The sequence below is a fragment of the Notothenia rossii genome (genome assembly GCF_949606895.1).
Source record: "Notothenia rossii genome assembly, chromosome: 1".
NCBI lineage: Eukaryota > Metazoa > Chordata > Actinopteri > Perciformes > Nototheniidae > Notothenia > Notothenia rossii.
The window spans coordinates 44603187-44621086 of record NC_136912.1 but is presented as its reverse complement, the minus strand read 5'-3'; the positions used below and the strand labels follow the sequence as shown (position 1 = coordinate 44621086).

Below are 17900 nucleotides of genomic sequence, written 5' to 3'. Positions count from 1 at the left end.
GGACACAACGACATACTGACTGCAGTGGGGTTTGAACCTGAACCCTGATCACAACACCAACGCACAACCCACTGCACCACACGCCTCCCTGTAAAAAATATTTTTAGCAACCAAATGCTATATTTTCTGTTGAAATGTCCTAAGCTGTCCCTGCCATCATTTTAGGATAATATAGTAAGTCCATAGGAAGGAATGACACAATTAAGCTGTCGTCACTCACCTAACGTAATCACCCTTTTAAACCTATGCCGTCTTGACGGGCTCTCCGTAAAAAGTCTTCACTTACTATAAAATCTTACTTTAGATCCAATCACTTGCCCTATTCTTCGTTTCCCCCAACCCACAGCCTCCACACGGCAGTGGAGCCTCACGGCGGAGGATTTAATCTCTTTTCTGATAAGGTCCCAGACTCTTATCTTTAATTAATCTATAAGGTCCCAGACTCTAATCTTTAATTCTATAAGGTCCCAGACTCTTATCTTTAATCCTTAACATAGGTCCCAGACTCATATGTTGATCACTAATTCTTAACACAGGTCCCAGACTCTTATGTTGAATTTTTTTAAATAGGTACCAAACTCTTATGTTTATGTTCAATTCTTAACATAGGTCCCAGACTCTTATGTTGATTTTCAATTCTTGTCATAGGTTCCGGACACCTAAATCATGTGCACACTTATCAGAAATATATCCCTTGCTCCCCCCACACCTCATTTGTCTCATATGTTTTACATTACCTCCTCGGTTCATCCACCAACACTCACAGTTCTAACAGTCCTATTCTACCTATGCAGAATTTTGGTAGTTATACAACAGGCTTCTGCTTACCTTTGATTTTGGCCCTGTGAGTATTGATAGGAATCCGGAGGAGGTCTCCGCCGTCCTTCAGTCCCTCGGACTCGAAGACGGGAGTTCCCAATCGCTTTTCTGGAATCACGTCGTCGGTCACCATTTTGTTGGGTTCAGAATTCCAGAAAAGACAGACAACTTCTAAGTTTAACTATTTATTGTAAAGAGAGCAAAATATATATATCACTTGGCCAAGGACTCATCACGTCTTTGGGAATCACAGGCAGCAAAGCTATAATCTGTAACCACCAAATCCGTCAAGAGCCTTGAACCTCGTGCGTGCATACATTTTTATTACACAGGCCTAGTTGCCCGTACATTTATGATTGGTCAAGACTAGCTGAAGAGATACCATGGTTTAGACTTGGTTCTCTTTGGTTGGTGCGCAGACTCAGATAGAGTCTCTTGGCAACACAATCCTCAAATCAGCATTCGGCCGGCCTGTGGAAGTCCCTCCCTACTCTGGCTCTGTCATACATCATTTGTTTTCTCTAACGTTTCTTCAGATATAGTGGGAAACCATAATGTTGTTTCCTAGCTTTGCGGGGGAGCGCGGCTCCCATACAAAATGAAGGCCGGTGCGATGTGCTGTTCTGACTACCTCTTTTTGTTCTCTCAGTCTCTGCACTCGACCTTGCTACTTTCAATAGTGCAAGCTAAACTTTCTTCTGACTATTCCCCTCGTTGGTATCTAACCCATCACAACCTGGGATTAGTGATTGTGTCTATTTATTCTATAGTCATAGCAATCTCATGAGCACAATAAGCATATAATGTAATAATAAGAATCAGTCTTGTAATGTTATATACAAATAGACTCCACACACTCTGTAAGCCAAGAGTTGTTGTTAATTTAGCAATGCTTTAGCTTGAAGAACAAGGACACAACTAATGACAATAGCATATGGTGGTATATTATTTAGATATTCACACCTTTATCAGAAGAACCAAACCAACATAAAATGAGCTCACAGACAGGCCAGTTCTGTCTCATTTATCACAATTATTTTTGACATCAGATCTTCATAACGTCCTAGTTTTGTACTTAGTTTCTAGATTTGTAAACAAATCCAGAACCTTTGACAGATTATATATGTGTAAAATGTACAACGTGGTTATATTCAAGAGAAACTATGGAGCAGAGAGTTATCTTCCAGCCAGAGGTGATTTGTTGTACAGAGTTATGGCACTGCGGAGCTGCAGCAGTCTGTTGGAGAAGGAGCTCCGTTGACTGTCCAGCTGCAGGTGGAGAGGACGGGTGGGGTTATCCATGATGGACAACAGCCTGTTCAGTGTCCTCCTCTCCACCACAGCTTCAAAGGGGTCCAGCTTTATGCCGATGACAGACCCAGCTTTCCTGATCAGTTTATTGATCCTGCTGGTGTCACCGGCTCTGATGCTGCCCCCCCAGCAGACCGCAGCAAAGAAGAGTGCACTGGCCACAGCAGACTAGAAGATCTCCAGCATCTTACACATGGAAGGATCTCAGCTTTCTCAGAAAATAGAGTCTGCTCATCCCCTTCTTGTGCACAGCGTCAGTGTTGATCCTCCAGCTCAGCCCATTGTCTAAGTGCACTCCCAGGTATTACTAGTCCTCCACAACAGCCACATCCTCTCCCAGAATGCACAGGGGTAGAGGAGACGTCCTCACCCTCCTGAAATCAATGACCATCTCTCTGGTCTTGGCCACAATCAGAATACTCTAGGCTGAGGTTCATCTTCCGCTCTTCTTGAAGTGGTTGTGCTTCTTGTTGCTTCCGGCTAAAATAAACATAATTAAAGACATTTTGAGTGTTTAAAATGTGCTGTAATACACAACACATTATTTTTCCTAAACTTGCAGAAAGAAAAACTAAAGTGAGACATTTAATCACATATTTATATATCAATCTTATACACCTTGAATTCTTGTTGGCCAATGATACACATACCCTTTGAAGATGAGCTGGGAAATTGAATACTGTTGGCACAACACCATCTTTAAGCCGGACAGTCTGCCCCGTCCTGTCAAAGTCCTCACTCATGAAGTGATCCCTCCAGAGCAGTGTCCTGCCACAGGAAACAAAACCGTCCCTTCTTAGGGCAACTTCCCACTGCCTCCTCCTCTCTCCGGTTTTGGGAAACCTTAAAAACATGAGAAAGGTAGCCAGATATATAAATTATTGTCAACATTGTCCTCCCTTCTTTCCTTTAACATTAAGGGTAAGGACAAAAATACACACCGAAATTATCATATTTTTGGGGTAATTGTATGTATGTATGTATGTATGTATGTATGTATGTATGTATGTATGTATGTATGTATGTATGTATGTATGTATGTATGTAATGTATACTTTAAGAATAAGACGACCACACTAAGAGTTATAAAAAAGGTGTCCAAAAGAAACATTAAATAATTGTGTAAAGAAATGGTAGCAACATATTCTAATGAGGCTGGATCAACATAAATCTTGCAATACTATTATCTCACATAGCCCCACTGATCCTGTGTAGCAGGACTTGTAATGTACATACGTCCACTAAGTAATTAACGATTATCCTAATTATAGTCATAATATTGTCATATCTTACACGTGAAAGTTGATTCCACGGGTTCTTGTTTGCAGACTGCTGTGATTAGAGCATCCGTAGGCTGCACAAAAGTCAGGCATAGTCAGGTACTTCTGTAAACACAAAGCCAGCAATTTCCTGTATCATAATGTATCTAAAATGCAAGCTATTTTTAACAAGCCAAACCACTTGGAAGAAATCAAGTGTAACTTAAGTTATGTTGAAAAGAAAGAGCAGTTATGCCTCTCCCACTGGTGTAAAGTTGCTGGGTCAACTTTGTAATACTATAGGTCTCACCCACAGCCTCTTGTTATTAGCCAGCTAATAAATACAACCACGGCACATACAGAAAGAAAAGCTACAATTTCAACATGTCCAAGCATCCTGTATCATATCCATGCTAATAATGTTTATAATAAACCAAACCGTTTGTAAATCAGTCAAGATTTCAGCTAGTATTTTTGTGCAGATCACTCACCTTACAACAGCTACCATAGCGAGTACCAGAGTAGCTGTTGACTGTAGCAAGATGGCGGCCGGTGAGCTACGCTGGAAAATCTCCCATGAGCCATCTAGTGTTTATATATATCTATGGGAAAAACCAGCGCCATATAGAGCTGCAGAGGTCGGATGGCACATGCAGGTAGACCAGCCATGAGGGAGTTGCAGTAGTCTAGGCGTGAGATGATGAGAGTCTGGACCAGAACCTGTGTCGCTTTCTGGGTCAGCTGGGGACGTATTCTCCCGATGTTGTAAAGAGTGTATCTGCAGCAGCGGGTTGTAGCAGCTATATTTGCAGTGAAGGACAGTTTATTATCTAGGGTCACACCCAGATTCCTTGCAGTCTGAATCGGGGAAACAATAAAGGTGCCGATGTTGATTGTTAGGTCAAGAGTGGAACAATCTTTTCCCGGAAGGAAAAGCAGTTCAGTCTTGTCAAGGTTGAGCTTGAGGTGGTGAGCAGACATCCACTGAGAGATGTCAGCTAGACAAGCAGAGATGCGTGCAACGACCTGGGTCTCTGAGTGGGGAAAGGACATAATTAATTGGGTGTCGTCAGCGTAGCAGTGGTATGAAAAACCATGCGGGCTAATGACTGATCCGAGCGAGTTTGTGTACAAGGAGTAGAGGAGGGGACCAAGAACAGAGCCCTGAGGGACCCCTGTAGTTAATTGAAAAGGGTCGGACTCCGACCCACTCCAAGTAACCCTGTAGGTGCGGTCTTTGAGGTATGAGGTGAGGAGGGAAAGTGCAGAGCCTGAAACTCCAAGTTCTTGGAGAGTGCGAAGGAAGATCTGATGATTCACCGTATTGAATGCAGCAGACAGGTCCAAAAGGATGATGACAGAGGAGAGGGAGGCTGTTTTAGCCGTGTGCAATTCCTCAGTGACAGCAAGGAGGGCAGTTTCTGTTGAGTGACCTGCCTTGAAACCAGACTGGTGCGGATCCAGAAGGTTGATCTGATGGAGATAACATGAGAGTTGTTTAAAGGCAGCGCGTTCAAGTGTTTTAGACAGGAACGGGAGGAGAGAGACAGGCCTGTAGTTTATAACATCAGACAGGTTGAGAGTGGGTTTCTTTAGGAGAGGGTTTACTCTTGCCTCCTTGAGACTTTTTGGAAAGTGATCAGAAGTTAGAGAAGTGTTGATGAAATGGGTGAGAAACAGTAGAATATCAGGAGCGATAGTTTGAAGGAGGTTTGAAAGCATAGGGTCCAGAGGACAGGTGGTAGGACGGGCAGAGGTAATGAGGGTAAGAACCTCACTTGGAGAGAGAGGGGAGAAGGAGGTTAGTGTGTGGGTGAAAGGTGGGTCTGGTGACCCAGCGGTGAGTAAAGGTGAGTCATAAAAAGAAGAGCAAATATCATCAACCTTTTTTTCAAAGTGGTTAACAAAGTCGCTTGACAGAAGGGAGGAGGGGGAAGGGGCTTTGGGGGGGTCCAAGAGGATGGAGAAGATGGAAAATAGTTTTTTGGGATTGGAATAGGAAGATTGGATCTTATCTTGAAAGAAAGTGCTTTTTGCCTGAGAGATCAAAGCTGAGAAAGAGGAGAGGAGAGCCTGATAGGTTAGGAGGTCGTCATGGTGTTTGGATTTCCACCATTGCTGCTCTGCTGCCCGAAGGATGGTTCTATTAGCACGCAGTGCGTCATTTAGCCAGGGAGCAGGAGGGGATTGACGAGCCTGCCGAGATGTGAGAGGACAGAGAGAGTCCAGAGAGGATGAGAGATTAGAGAGGAGGGTTTCTGCAGCAGAGTTTGGAGGCAGGAGTTGGAACGAGTCAGAGGAAGAGAGGGCTGAGAGCACCGATGAGGCAAAGGTAGAGGGGGAGAGGGAACGAAGGTTGCGGCGGACAGGTGCAGAATTAGAAGAGATTAGTTTGTTATGTTTGGAAAGGGGTAGAGAGAATGAAATGAAGAAGTGATCGGATGTGTGAAGCGGGTTTACAGTGAGGTTAGAAGTAGTGCAGTTCCTTGAGAATATGAGATCAAGGACATTGCCAGCTTTATGAGTTGGTGGGGATGGAGACAGTGAGAAAGCAAAGGCGGTTAAAAGAGATGTTAGTTCAGCTATTTTCCCTGTCTGGAGGTTGAAGTCTCAGAGAAGTACAGCGGGAGGGCCAGTTTCCGGGATATGTGAGAGGAGATTATCTAATTCCTCCAAGAAGTCCCCCAAGGTGCCTGGTGGAAGGTAGATAACAACAATGGTTAATTGAGATCAGTGTTCGGCCAAAAAAGGAACCCTGTGTCTGTGGTGACAGATAACGGTCCACAATTCACATCCTCAGAACTCGCCTCTTTCCTAGAAGAAAGAGACATCCGACACATCAGGACTACAATCTACCATTCAGAAGGAAATGGAGCCGTGGAGAGGCTAAATAGAGTGCTGAAGGAAAGCCTTCTCACTGCACAGAGAGAGAACGCTCCGTGGAAAGCTCACGTTGCTGAGTTTCTTCGGGTCTACAGAGCTACACCTCACGCCACTACAGGGACATCTCCTTTCCAGCTCATGTATGGAAGAATTATGCGAACCAAACTCTCAATCCTGCCACAGCTTACTGATACTCAGGATCAGGAACTGAGAGACAGAGTGGAAAAGAAACAGTGGCACATACACTGACGCCAAAAGAAATGCCAAGATTCCCAAAATACATCCAGGAAGCGTGGTACGTGTGAGAAACCCGCTGCATGTCAAAAAGAGAAACTAACATTTAATATATTTGGTGATAACTTTCTTAAGATGTATGAGCGCATTGAGACAATGAATAGGACGTATAAAAACGAATTTATGCATGCCAATATTCACTCACATGCACTTATAATCACACTAAGGTATGCATATACATATGTGTAAAATATCCGAAAATAATTAAACTTTTTTTCTGACTATAAAGGTTGTGTCTCGTATGTAGGTTCTAATTGTTAGATAAGCTATCCGGCCGTGTGTGGTTTGTGAGGGCTGGGTATAAACAGTGTCCGCTGTTTATACATATTGGATACAAATCGTTATTACACCCTTTAGATTTGAGACCGACAGACATATATAGGAACGGACCGACTGTCACTGCCCGTCCCTGAAACCCCTGTTAGTGTTTGTATGTGTTTGTTTTTACAGTGTGTCTCTCTCTCTACCTACTGGTCTGCTCGACACGGCTGGGAGCAATCTCCAATCAACCATACCTGCAACCTGCTCATCAGCCACACTATGAAAGCCTGCAGCCTGCACTCATTCCCTGCCGGATTGTTGCCGTGAACTGTTTGTTTCGTGCCACTCTAGCTTTTTACCAGCATATTCTTTGACAACTTTGTCTGCTTTTGTCTCACACTCATTCTTATGTCTCTCCCAGGAGGAATCCAAGGCCTTCCACACTCCCAAGACCAGCCAGGCCTCTCCACCCTGGAACAACTGTTTCTCACTGCTGCCATAACCAACCTCCACTCCCAGCTCCCCTTTTCTAATAAACAAATCTTACTTTCACCAGCTGATTCCGATTCATCCTTTTACATGTGTTAATAGTCAAATTCCAATAGTTAAGTAAACTATCAAAATCATCCTAATGACCACAGTGGTCAGTCCATTTACCCGGGAATTTAAACAATTACAGGAATATTATGTCTTTATGTTCTAGTAATGTAAACATATTTTAATAAATTGTTACCACAGAACATTTGCATAATGTTTTAAACATAAAGCATGTTATCCTTCTCTAAAATAATAACATTCTGGCAACATAAATAAATCTAACTTGCAGCTGAAAATATTTTAAGAACAATAGGGCATAATGTTCTAACACTGTTATCAAAAACATTTGAAGAATGTTTTTAGAGAACGTTATCCTACCTTTCAGAAGAACATTCTGGGAACCAAAATAAAAGCTTCTGCTGAAAACGGTTTAAGAATAGTAGGGCATAATGTTCTAACAATGTTATCAAAAACATTTTTGGAAGGTTATCACCAAAGATTTTAAGAATGTTTTTAAAGAACGTTATCCTACCTTTCAGAAGAACATTCTGGGAACCAAAATAAAAGCTTCTGCTGAAAACGTTTTAAGAATAGTAGGGCATAATGTTCTAACAATGTTATCAAAAACATTTTAAGAAGGTTATCACCAAATATCTTAAGAATGTTTTTAGAGAATGTTATCCTACCTTTCAGAAGAATATTCTGCGAACCAAACAGAAACTTCCCGCTGAAAATGTTTTAAGAATAGGAGGGCATAATGTTCTAACAATGTTATCACCAAACATTTTAAGAATGTTTTTAGAGAACGTTATCCTACTTTTCAGAAGAACGTTCTGGGAACCAAAAGAAAACTTCCCGCTGAAAACATTCCTAGAAAATGTTTGGTTCTAAAAACATTCTGAGAACCAAACATTTCTAGCTGGGGTCCACGGTGTTTACATTCTTATTTATACAATATGTGTGCTTATGCTTACATCATAAGACAAAAGACACACGTGTTGTGTGTAGTGAGAACGCGCTAGAGTGAGGGGGGCCCCCAAGCCAAAGCTCGCTTAGGGCCCCCAAAAGTCTAGGGCCGGCCGTGTGTGTGTGTGTGTGTGCGCAGATGCAGCGGACAGACAGGTCTCAGTTGGCATGTCCTATGCTTACTTTTATACTTGTAAATAAAACTTTTGGCCCGTAATTGCATTTCCTCATTGTAGCGACCAGAGAGGGGGGTTACGTTATTATGCTGTGAGTGCTCTCATACTTGTTTGATTCTGAAATTGTATATATTTATATAAATATATATTCTTACGTGCCGTAGTGTTTGTGCGTGTGTATGTGTGTCTTTCTCTCTCTCCCTCTGATTCCCCAGGTGCAGCCTGATTGTCCCCAGGTGCAGCCTCTCCCCAGGTTCTCCTAATTCTCCAATCAGGGCCTCCATATAGGACATGAGGAGGGTCGCAGTCGCTCTCTCCTTCTCCCCTGGCTGGATGTGTACAGCGTGGTGTCCATGTCGCCAGTATATATTTTTGTATCTAGATTTGTTTTGCAAGTTGGCTGGTGAGCCCTTTTTCTTTTTGTTAATTAAAAGACCTACGTATGGCTTCAGAGATCAGTTTTTCTCTCTTTTTTTGTCGTGCTTGGTCATCCTTGTGTATTGTTACTCCCCTTGGTACCCCTAGACTTGGAGGGAACGTAACAAATGGGGGCTCGTCCATTCTTTGAGACAAGGAGTGAGTATTTGTTGGTTGTGTGGTGTTGATGATTGTCGTAGGTGGTAGTAGTGGTGTATATAAGTGTAGCATTGGCTAAATTATTTACTGTTGAACAGCTTCCTCAGTTTAGAGAGGTGAGTGTCTAGCTGGGCTGAATCAGTCCTTCCTTCAGGCACTCATTTATTATTTTTCCTTTTTTATTTTCGGGGTAATCCTGGGTGGGGATTTATTCCCTGTTGGGGGCAGGCGATTCAGGGTTTCGGCCGCTGATATTTGCCTTTTTAAAATCGCCTCGAGCCCGGCCCGTTCCAGAAGATAGTTAGGTGAGTTTGGTAGGCGGGATCTGGGGAAGTTTGTTTTAAAAAAAAAAAAGAATTATAAGTAGCCGTTGTTAAAGATGGCTTTTGTTTTTGAGCAGTTTGTGGCCAGTCCTACTGTGGGTCAACTAGACTTGTGTAGGAAGGTTGATTTGCGGTTAGTTGCTGAACATATCACATTTCTGTCTCCACTGCTCTTGTTAAAAGTGAACTCAAGGCTACTGTGCTAACTGGACTAGTTGAACAGGGGGTTTTGAGTTTGCCTACTTTGGTGGAATCTCCTGGCACGGTGGCCGGGGCTGTAGCAGCAGAGTCTTATGATGGAGGCCGCATTGGTGTTACTCCTGGTGTTAAGAGTGCTACGGAACAGGCAAGAATTTTCACCATACCTCAATTCGACTCGTTTTCGGAAGGATCCTCACCTACTGGGTCTAAATTAGATGCTAAGGTAAAAGTGCGTATGGCTCGTCTCCAGTGTGAGAGGGAGGAGCGAGATAGGGATTTTCAGCTCAGGAGGGAGCTGGAGATCAGGAAGCAGGAGCTGGAGATCAGGAAGTTGGAGTTGGAGGCAAACACTGCTGTCCGGATGTGTCATTTAGAGATTCAGGCAGCTGGGGTGGGTGATCCTGCTGTTACACACTCTGGTCCTGCTGCCTCCTTCAACGTGACTAGACATATTTCTTTGGTCCCTGTGTTTCATGAATCAGAAGTGGAAACCTATTTTGGTGCATTTGAGTGCATTGCTGCTGCTCTGCGCTGGCCAGAAGATGTGTGGGCCATACTTGTACAATGCAAGCTAGTCGGCAAGGCTCAGGCGGCCTGGTCTTCTCTTTCTGTCAAGGACAGTTTGGTGTATGAAAATGTTAAAGCTGTGGTTCTCAGGGCATATGAGCTGGTGCCTGAGGCCTACAGGCAGTGTTTTCGCGGCCTGGAGAAAACTCCTGGCCAAACGTATGTGGACTTCGCGAGGGAGAAGAAAGTCCTCTTTGACAGATGGTGTAAAGCTGATGATATTACTTCAGTGTGTGAGTTGGTGATGTTGGAGGAGTTTAAAAACTGTGTACCGGAGTGTACGGTAGTCTATCTGAATGAGCAGAAAGTAACTACCCTTCAGCAGGCTGCCACTCTGGCAGACGAGTTTGCACTGATACATAAGAGTGTTTTTTTTCAGCGGGACACTTATCGTAGAGCTCCTGACAATTATGTTCCCTGTGCCAGTGTTCCAGTGTTGGATCCCAGGATAGACAAAGCTTGTTTTTTTTGTTGTGACCCAGGTCATGGGATAGCAGACTGTGCAGCTTGGAAGAGAAAGCAGACAGCGGATGGCAAGAACACAGAAGGGGTGGGATTGGTTACAGCAGTGTGTCCTAGTGGACGGGCCACTGTTAACAAAGGGCCTGATGACTGTTTGAAACCGTTCATCTCTACTGCCTTTGTCTCTCTGTCAGGAAAGGTGGAGGACCAGCGACAGGTCACGGTGTTGCGAGACAGTGGTGGCTCACAGTCATTCATCCTTGCCGGTGCCCTGCCCCTGAGTGCTGAGTCTGCCTGTGATGCGAATATGGTGGTGAAAGGGATTGAAATGGTTTTCTGTGCCCGCACATCTTCACCATGTCCAGTCTGAACTGGCTACTGGTTTCTTTCCAGTTGCTGTGCTCCCCAAATTTCCTGTCGACGGTGTGGGTGTCATAATGATATAGCCGGGGGTAAAGTGTATCCTCAGGGCAATTATCCTGTAGGGCTCGTAACAGACGTGTCACACGTGCTCATTCTGTTTCTCTCCCAGGTCCCGACACTAACAGATTGTGTTTCTCTTGTCTTGACCCTGGTCATTTAGTGGCGGAGTGTGTGGCTTGGAAGCAGCAGGTGGCGGCTTCCAAGCATTCAAAAGTAGGCTTGTGAACTATGTAATGTGTGTTTTGGTAACTTTGGCCAAACACTTGTTGGGTTTTATGGGGGCGGGGGTGTTACATGCCGTAGTGTTTGTGTGGGTGTGTGTGTGTGTCTTTCGCTCTCTCCCTCTGATTCCCCAGGTGCAGCCTGATTGTCCCCAGGTGCTCCTAATTCTCCAATCAGGGCCTCCATATAGGACATGAGGAGGGTTGCAGTCGCTCTCTCCTTCTCCCCTGGCTGGATGTGTACAGCGTGGTGTCCATGTCTCCAGTATATATTTTTGTATCTAGATTTGTTTTGCAAGTTGGCTGGTGAGCCCTTTTTCTTTTTGTTAATTAAAAGACCTGCGTATGGCTTCAGAGATCAGTTTTTCTCTTTTTTTTTGTCGTGCTGGGTCATCCTTGTGTTTTGTTACTCCCCTTGGTACCCCTAGACTTGGAGGGAACCAGTGGTGTAGTCTACTTTTTTGTAGTGGGTATACTGTAATAATTGTATTCATCCTGTCTCGAAGCAACACCTCATGAACACCATCACACTTAGTAATGCATAGACTAGTCTTGAGACTGGTTATGTGTTATCAACATTTCAATGTATTATAAGCATTTTTATGTGACTTTTAACTGCCAGAGACATTAACAATAAAAAAATAAAAGAATGAACAATGATGGAAAAAGCCCACTTATCTTCTAGGGTTGAACAATTAATCGACATTTTTATCAAAATCTCAATATGGCCTACTGCAAACACTGTCTCTGACACAGCTCTCACCAAATTTCCAACTAAATCCTGTCCACCCTTCTCCGTGAGCTGCTGGGCTATTTGTGTGCTCTGGACGTCTCATGTCGTCTAATCTTGTTTCTCAAAGAGGCCAGAGATGTTGATCTGCTTGAATCTGAGGACTGGATCTTAAAGTGCACCCACTCCTCAGACATAGACACTCGTTGTTCTGTGAGGACACCTGTTGATTTTGTAGCGCTGCAAAGAGCACAACCTGGAAATAAACAAAACCATGACTAATTAGCATAATACAAGTTTTTACCAATAATATCTGCAGAAAAGAGCCAAGATTTACTCAAAAGTATTTAATAAACTGCTTAAAATATTTACATCATGGCTAACAAATGCATGAAAAGCAGATAAAAGGAGAAAAATCTTCCACTTTTTCAATAGCTAATTATTTGACAACTACTGATAACTAACATATAGTAATATAATGGTGCAAATGTTTTAAATGCACTTTTAACATGACCATGAATTAACTCTCATTTGCATTGTCATTGACTTTATGAATTTCTGTTGTTTAGATCAGCTTTCCTTTGCATGTGTGCTGACATTTACCTAACTTTCTGTCCCTCCACTCTAACCAAGGATGCCTGTTCTTACATTCCAGCTACTGTTACGTTAATGATAACCATGCTAATTCCACTTACCGGGTAAATTTGCGGTAGCGCCGGGCTCGTTCTCTGTCACCTTTAGGACAGCCGTCTGACCTGGCTCTTCTTCTGTAGTGGTAATAGGGGAAAACTTCGGAAAACATTAAAATATTTTCCTCTGTTTTCCTTTCATGTTTGCTTCCTGTTTAACGCTCCGCGAACTTGAATGATGGAAGGATCAAATTCTGATAACGTTAGAGAAACGTGGGGTTTGTCAGAGCCGAACAAAGTGTGTTGCTGTTGCTTAGCAACAGGCCAAAGGCGACGGAAGCCCCAGACGTCCAAAAGTATTAACACAGAAGGGGGCGAAAGCGTGAAAGCGAAGTCACAAAATGATGTTGTTACGTATCATCGCTCATTTTTAAGAGGGCATACGGAAATCACTGGCATTTTCTAGTGGGTATACGGCGTATACCTGCGTATCACGTAGACTACACCACTGGAGGGAACGTAACAATATATGTGTGTGTGTGTATGTCCGCTTCTGTAGCCTGTTATTGTCTCATTATACTGCACTGTGAATGCATTAAAAGTAAATATAAGTCATCATGAACACATCTGTCCATCAGACAGAGTGCTGCTGTGCCTCCTGTCATTATTAATGGACGTCTCTTTAAAATGACCGCTCAGAGAAGAGGATTTCTTATTTCTCTAACCGCCTGCTGCTTCCACTCCTCTCTCCTCGGTTCCTCCGCTCTCATCTCCTGTTGGCGTGACTAAGACACGAGGATAGGAGTCGAGGAGGGGAAATTAGTGAAATGAGAAAGGCCCATATACGTCCATGAGTTAAGATGGAATGAAATGATGATTCACACTCATGTACAGTAGGTGGCGGTATGCACCTTTAAATTTGTTTGCAATCCGCCAAAAACTGAGAGAAGAAGAACAAGGTCGCGCAGTGACATCCATGCAGTGACAAGAGAAGCATTTTCTGGAAGCACCGACAGAGTTCTCCGGTTCTTCAATCCAGTTTATCACAATCCGACTGTGTGTAGTCTCAAAGATGAGAGGAAGCCGCAGCCGCGCCTCAGCTCCAGCCAGGTAACACCTTGGCTTTATACATTCTATGGTAACGCATGTACAGAAACCCACAGTCTGAGGGGAGGGGGGGCAGGCAGGCATGGTCTCATGTGTCCTGTTTGCAGGTAGTACGAATTCAGACTTTAACAGATTTAACATTACAGCCTAGTTTGTCAGTATTCTGGCTAATAACTACATTATACTCAGGATGGCTTTGATATGTATCCTAATTTTTGTTGCGTCATTCGTTACTGAGACCATGTTATGCCAGAGTGAAGTTCTTGGCAAGGTCACTACTTTATATAAAACATGCTTCTTTTAGGCAAGTCAAATGGAGAGGTGGTTTGTCTTATGTTTTTATTTTGTATCAATGGCAGTGATGGAAGAGCTGCTCAGATCTTGTACTCAAGTAAAAGTAGAAGTACCAGAGTGAAGGAATAAATACTCTGGTACAAGTAAAAGTCCTGCATTCAAAATGTTATTCAAGTAAAAGGACAAAAGTATTGGCAACAAAATATATTTGCTTGCAGGTGATTTTCATACCTGAACAATCACCATTACCTGTTTCCTACTGCTCGAGGGTGAACGTCCTGTAACAGTTATTAATATACACAGGTTCCAGCAATTTAAGGCTTCACTTGGTACCTTGTAAAATACATTTGACTTGAAATCTGATTACTTTTAACATTTTATTGATTTAAAAAGAGACTACAGCTGAGACATTGTTATTGCATGGCATTTTATGAAGGTATAATTCCTAATTATTATATATCATAATTAAAATGTCTTCTACATCTGATTGGAATATAAGATGTTGGTCTACAGTGGTTTTGTGTTTATAAAGACACACAGGCTTTGTACCATACGTCATGTCCATTTAAGCCTGTCAAATGCAAATGTTTTTGCTTTTCTTTGTAGCCATCCTGTATCCCATGCTCCGGCCCCAGCTCATGCGCCTCCCGCTGCCCTGGCCCCGGCCCCCGCTCCGTCCCAGGGCCCGGGCCTGATGGCCCAGATGGCCACCACAGCTGCTGGTGTGGCAGTGGGTTCCGCTGTGGGCCACGTAATGGGCAGCGCCCTCACAGGAGCGTTCAGCGGGGGCAGCAGCAGCCCTCAGCCAGCCAAGCCCACATACCAGGTAAGAGAAGCATAATCACTCGTAGGATTAGGGTGGCAGGGCTCAGGCTTTACTGACTCCAACATGTCAAATCAGGTCATCGGTTCTTCTGGAGGTGCTTCTGTCTGGTGAAAGTCTGACTGGTCATGGTGTGTTTTCCTCCGTAATGGTTCAAAAGTAGAATTTTCTCCATCCGGCCAAAGGATTTGAAATGTAGAGCCCCCTGCAGATTATCATTAGAACATTGCAAAGAAAAGGAGTTCCTGCTTTGAGCTTTTTTATTTAAGGTTTGGATTGGTCAGTTAAGACACTGATACAGATTTGACTACAGAGAGCCCCACTGACCAGAGCATCAATAATAATACATACCATTTTGCAGCGGGAGTGTTAACCTCCTTTTTCATATGGTGTTGGATATTATAAACAATACAAATATGTATTTTTTAAAATAATTATTTACTGCAACAACAAAGTAAAGTAAAATGAATGAGGACGATAAAATGTCATAGGCCAAACGTGTATATTTATAAAAAATATTAAATGATCTCTTAAGAAGAAAAAACAAATTACATTGCAAGGCCGATTTTAGTTGGATTTATTCATTTAGATAAACCCTAGAGAACCCTGAACCATGCTATGAATATGATAATTTTCACATATTATATGGAGAGACAATATATTGGGCAGGATATCATAAAAGTATCAAAGTATATTAGTTAGCATGAATAGTTTGGAACAGATTCATTTTAGTTTGTTTTTTTATCAGATGCTTCGAAATTAAATGATAATTACGATAAAAGCAGTAGCCAGGATCACCATGTTGAAATATTTCCTTTTTTCTTTATGTATGTACAGCATGAACAGCTACTTGGGTCAAACAGGAGATCCACCAAGTATGCGTATTGATTTTAAATGTATTTTTTGTTGTTCATTGAAAGTAGTACCCAGATTGTTGCTTGAGAAGTTGCTGTAAGCGAAGCTGACGACTGAGTGTGACCTCAACCATGAAGCCCATTCAGGAGTTTGACTGTGAAATGTCGGATTCAAATGTTCTTCCTTGCTCGTATCATCCTAGGAGCCCCCCCGGCCCACTCAGGCCCAGCCCAGCCCCTGTAACTTTGAGGTCAGACAGTTCCTGGACTGTGCTACCGGCCAGTATGACCTGAGTCTATGCGAGGGCTTCAGCGAGGCTCTCAAACAGTGCAAGTTCTCCCACGGTGAGTGTGCTGAAGGATGGATGGAGCCACATAAAACACTGCTCAAAACATCCCGAGGCATCTGCTTTTTTAATATGAAATTCTTCATGTGTGCTTCATGTGAAAGACTTACTGCTTTGGTTCTCCTGGCACCTGATCATAGTTTTACAGTAGTATAATTTCTCAGTAGAAGCTACAGAAACTCGTTGGACATAAAAAGACGTAATTTGATTAAAAATCATGTGTATCTCTTTTTTTTCTGCAGGTGTGGCGTCGCTGGTGTGAAGGATGCTGATCAGCTGTCAAGTCGGACATAACTCAATAATGAAACTTACTGTAGAAATGACCACATTCTAGCACATAGATGTGAACGTACCTCAGGCAGAGAGCATGTTGGTTTTGTTGATTGATGACCGTGTAATGTATACATACATTACTATAATGTACAAAATGTTTTTGGTATGTACAGGCAAGAACCTTTAATAAATAGCTGCTATGACCTTGCGCATAATGTCAGTGTATTTTCCTTTTTTCCTTATTCCTGTCATGTCGTGTTTTTAGCCTGTATATATACACAGGGCTCTCAAGTTTTGAACAGAGTTCAGAGTGAGATTTTGGCAGCGGTGTTTGGTACTCCAACTTCTGGCTCCCCTCAAAGTTCCCATGAAGCCCTCTGTACCGCGAATGTCAAAGGGGGGGGGGGGGTGCTAGTGGAGTATGAAGCCCTCTGTATCGCGAATGTCAACGGGGGGGGGTGCTAGTGGAGTGCACGCGTCTCACACAAGCCTAGTTTGGTGGGCGGTACCCTGGAAAGAAATCTCTGCGTGAGAAATACAAGGTGTGGCGTGTGAGCGTGTGAATGGAGTGAAATGCGTGTGTCTCACGCCAAATGAGACTTGAGAGCTTTGTATACATATACAGTATACAGGCTTGGGGAGCAACGGTTTACATGTAACGAGATTACCTAATCAGGACACAAAAACTGCTTCGTTTACAATCAGATTACTAGCAGGATTACAATGTTGCAATCCATCTGATTTAATGGTTTCTGACAGAAATCTCCTAGATTATGAACAATTGTGTTATTGCACTAGAAATAACTTCAACTCTATGCTTCAACCCCACAACATCAGATATTATTAAACTACATAAAGCGCTTCCTCAAGAATATGTGCTTATGTCGAGACATGTTATGGCTCCCCAAACTATACAGCCACAACTGCCCTCATTATTCATTAAAGGGATATTAGTCCTGGACGAAACATGCAATAATCCCTTTATAAGGAAGTGTACGTCTCACTGAAAAATGATTTCCTGTAGACAAAACAGAAATGAGTTCCTACATAAATTGGACAATCAATCCATTAATAAACTAAGAACTTTGTATCTAACATTCGCTTTGGGCTACCTCCCAAAAAAAAAAAAAACACTTAAACAATATGTATCCCTAAGGAATTGCTTAGAGTGTATCGTGGATGAATGTGGATATGTTGTCCCAATTCCTATAAAGTTTGTAAAAAAAAAAATGAGTCCGCCTGACTGTACCTTGGTGCATTGCCCTCAGTTGTGGTACATCCGGTTCGGCTTTCAAAATAAAGCCGTACGACATGTTTTCTTAGCATCAGGCCATGTTTTCATCGGTTTTTAATTCACTGCATATCTTTGTTATTCTGACGAGTTTACATTGTCTGCAAACAAAATCTCAAAATTAAAATAATTTCAATTTGACATTCTTAGAGCATTGTTTTATTCAGTTATGAGTGTATAGGTGTATACCATATACTGTATAAAGGTGTGTATATACACACACGCACACACACATATACTTTTTATGTGTTAGCAGAGCTTCTGTGAACCATA

The 17900-nt window shown here is 42.8% G+C and overlaps 2 protein-coding genes and 1 long non-coding RNA gene across 4 annotated transcripts; 2 read left to right on the top strand and 1 right to left on the bottom strand.

Annotated features, from left to right (window-relative positions):
• Positions 1–1134: 1134 nt before the first annotated feature.
• LOC307036464 lies at positions 1135–9081 on the bottom strand. The gene is made up of 3 exons (XR_013807360.1): positions 3424–9081; positions 2781–2973; positions 1135–2610 (listed from the first exon to the last, which is right to left on the bottom strand). It is a non-coding gene; the product is annotated as an uncharacterized lncRNA (long non-coding RNA).
• A 16-nt stretch (positions 9082–9097) lies between these two features.
• Positions 9098–13651, top strand: LOC307036443 (uncharacterized protein). Of its 2 annotated transcripts, none has more exons than XM_079676791.1 (2): positions 9098–11585; positions 13533–13651. In XM_079676791.1, exon 1 carries the CDS (start codon positions 9842–9844, stop codon positions 11003–11005), a length of 1164 nt encoding a protein of 387 aa, XP_079532917.1. In that variant the 5' UTR covers positions 9098–9841; the 3' UTR covers positions 11006–11585; positions 13533–13651. The 2 variants fall into 2 exon arrangements, with proteins under 2 accessions (XP_079532917.1, XP_079532916.1); XM_079676790.1 differs by lacking the exon at positions 13533–13651 and adding an exon at positions 13429–13514.
• chchd10 (coiled-coil-helix-coiled-coil-helix domain containing 10) lies at positions 13572–16544 on the top strand. Its single transcript, XM_079676803.1, has 4 exons — positions 13572–13748; positions 14646–14865; positions 15920–16061; positions 16306–16544. Exons 1-4 carry the CDS (start codon positions 13711–13713, stop codon positions 16323–16325), a joined length of 420 nt encoding a protein of 139 aa, XP_079532929.1. The 5' UTR covers positions 13572–13710; the 3' UTR covers positions 16326–16544.
• The last annotated feature ends 1356 nt before the right edge of the window (positions 16545–17900 follow it).

Bases quoted from the DNA above. Each gene is read 5' to 3' on its own strand.
- LOC307036443 (XM_079676791.1), top strand. From the start codon at position 9,842: ATGGCTCGTCTCCAGTGTGAGAGGGAGGAGCGAGATAGGGATTTTCAG.
- chchd10 (XM_079676803.1), top strand. From the start codon at position 13,711: ATGAGAGGAAGCCGCAGCCGCGCCTCAGCTCCAGCCAG. The intron at 13,749-14,645 runs GTAACACCTTGG...TTTTCTTTGTAG, and splicing joins CGCGCCTCAGCTCCAGCCAG to CCATCCTGTATCCCATGCTC. The intron at 14,866-15,919 runs GTAAGAGAAGCA...GTATCATCCTAG, and splicing joins CAGCCAAGCCCACATACCAG to GAGCCCCCCCGGCCCACTCA.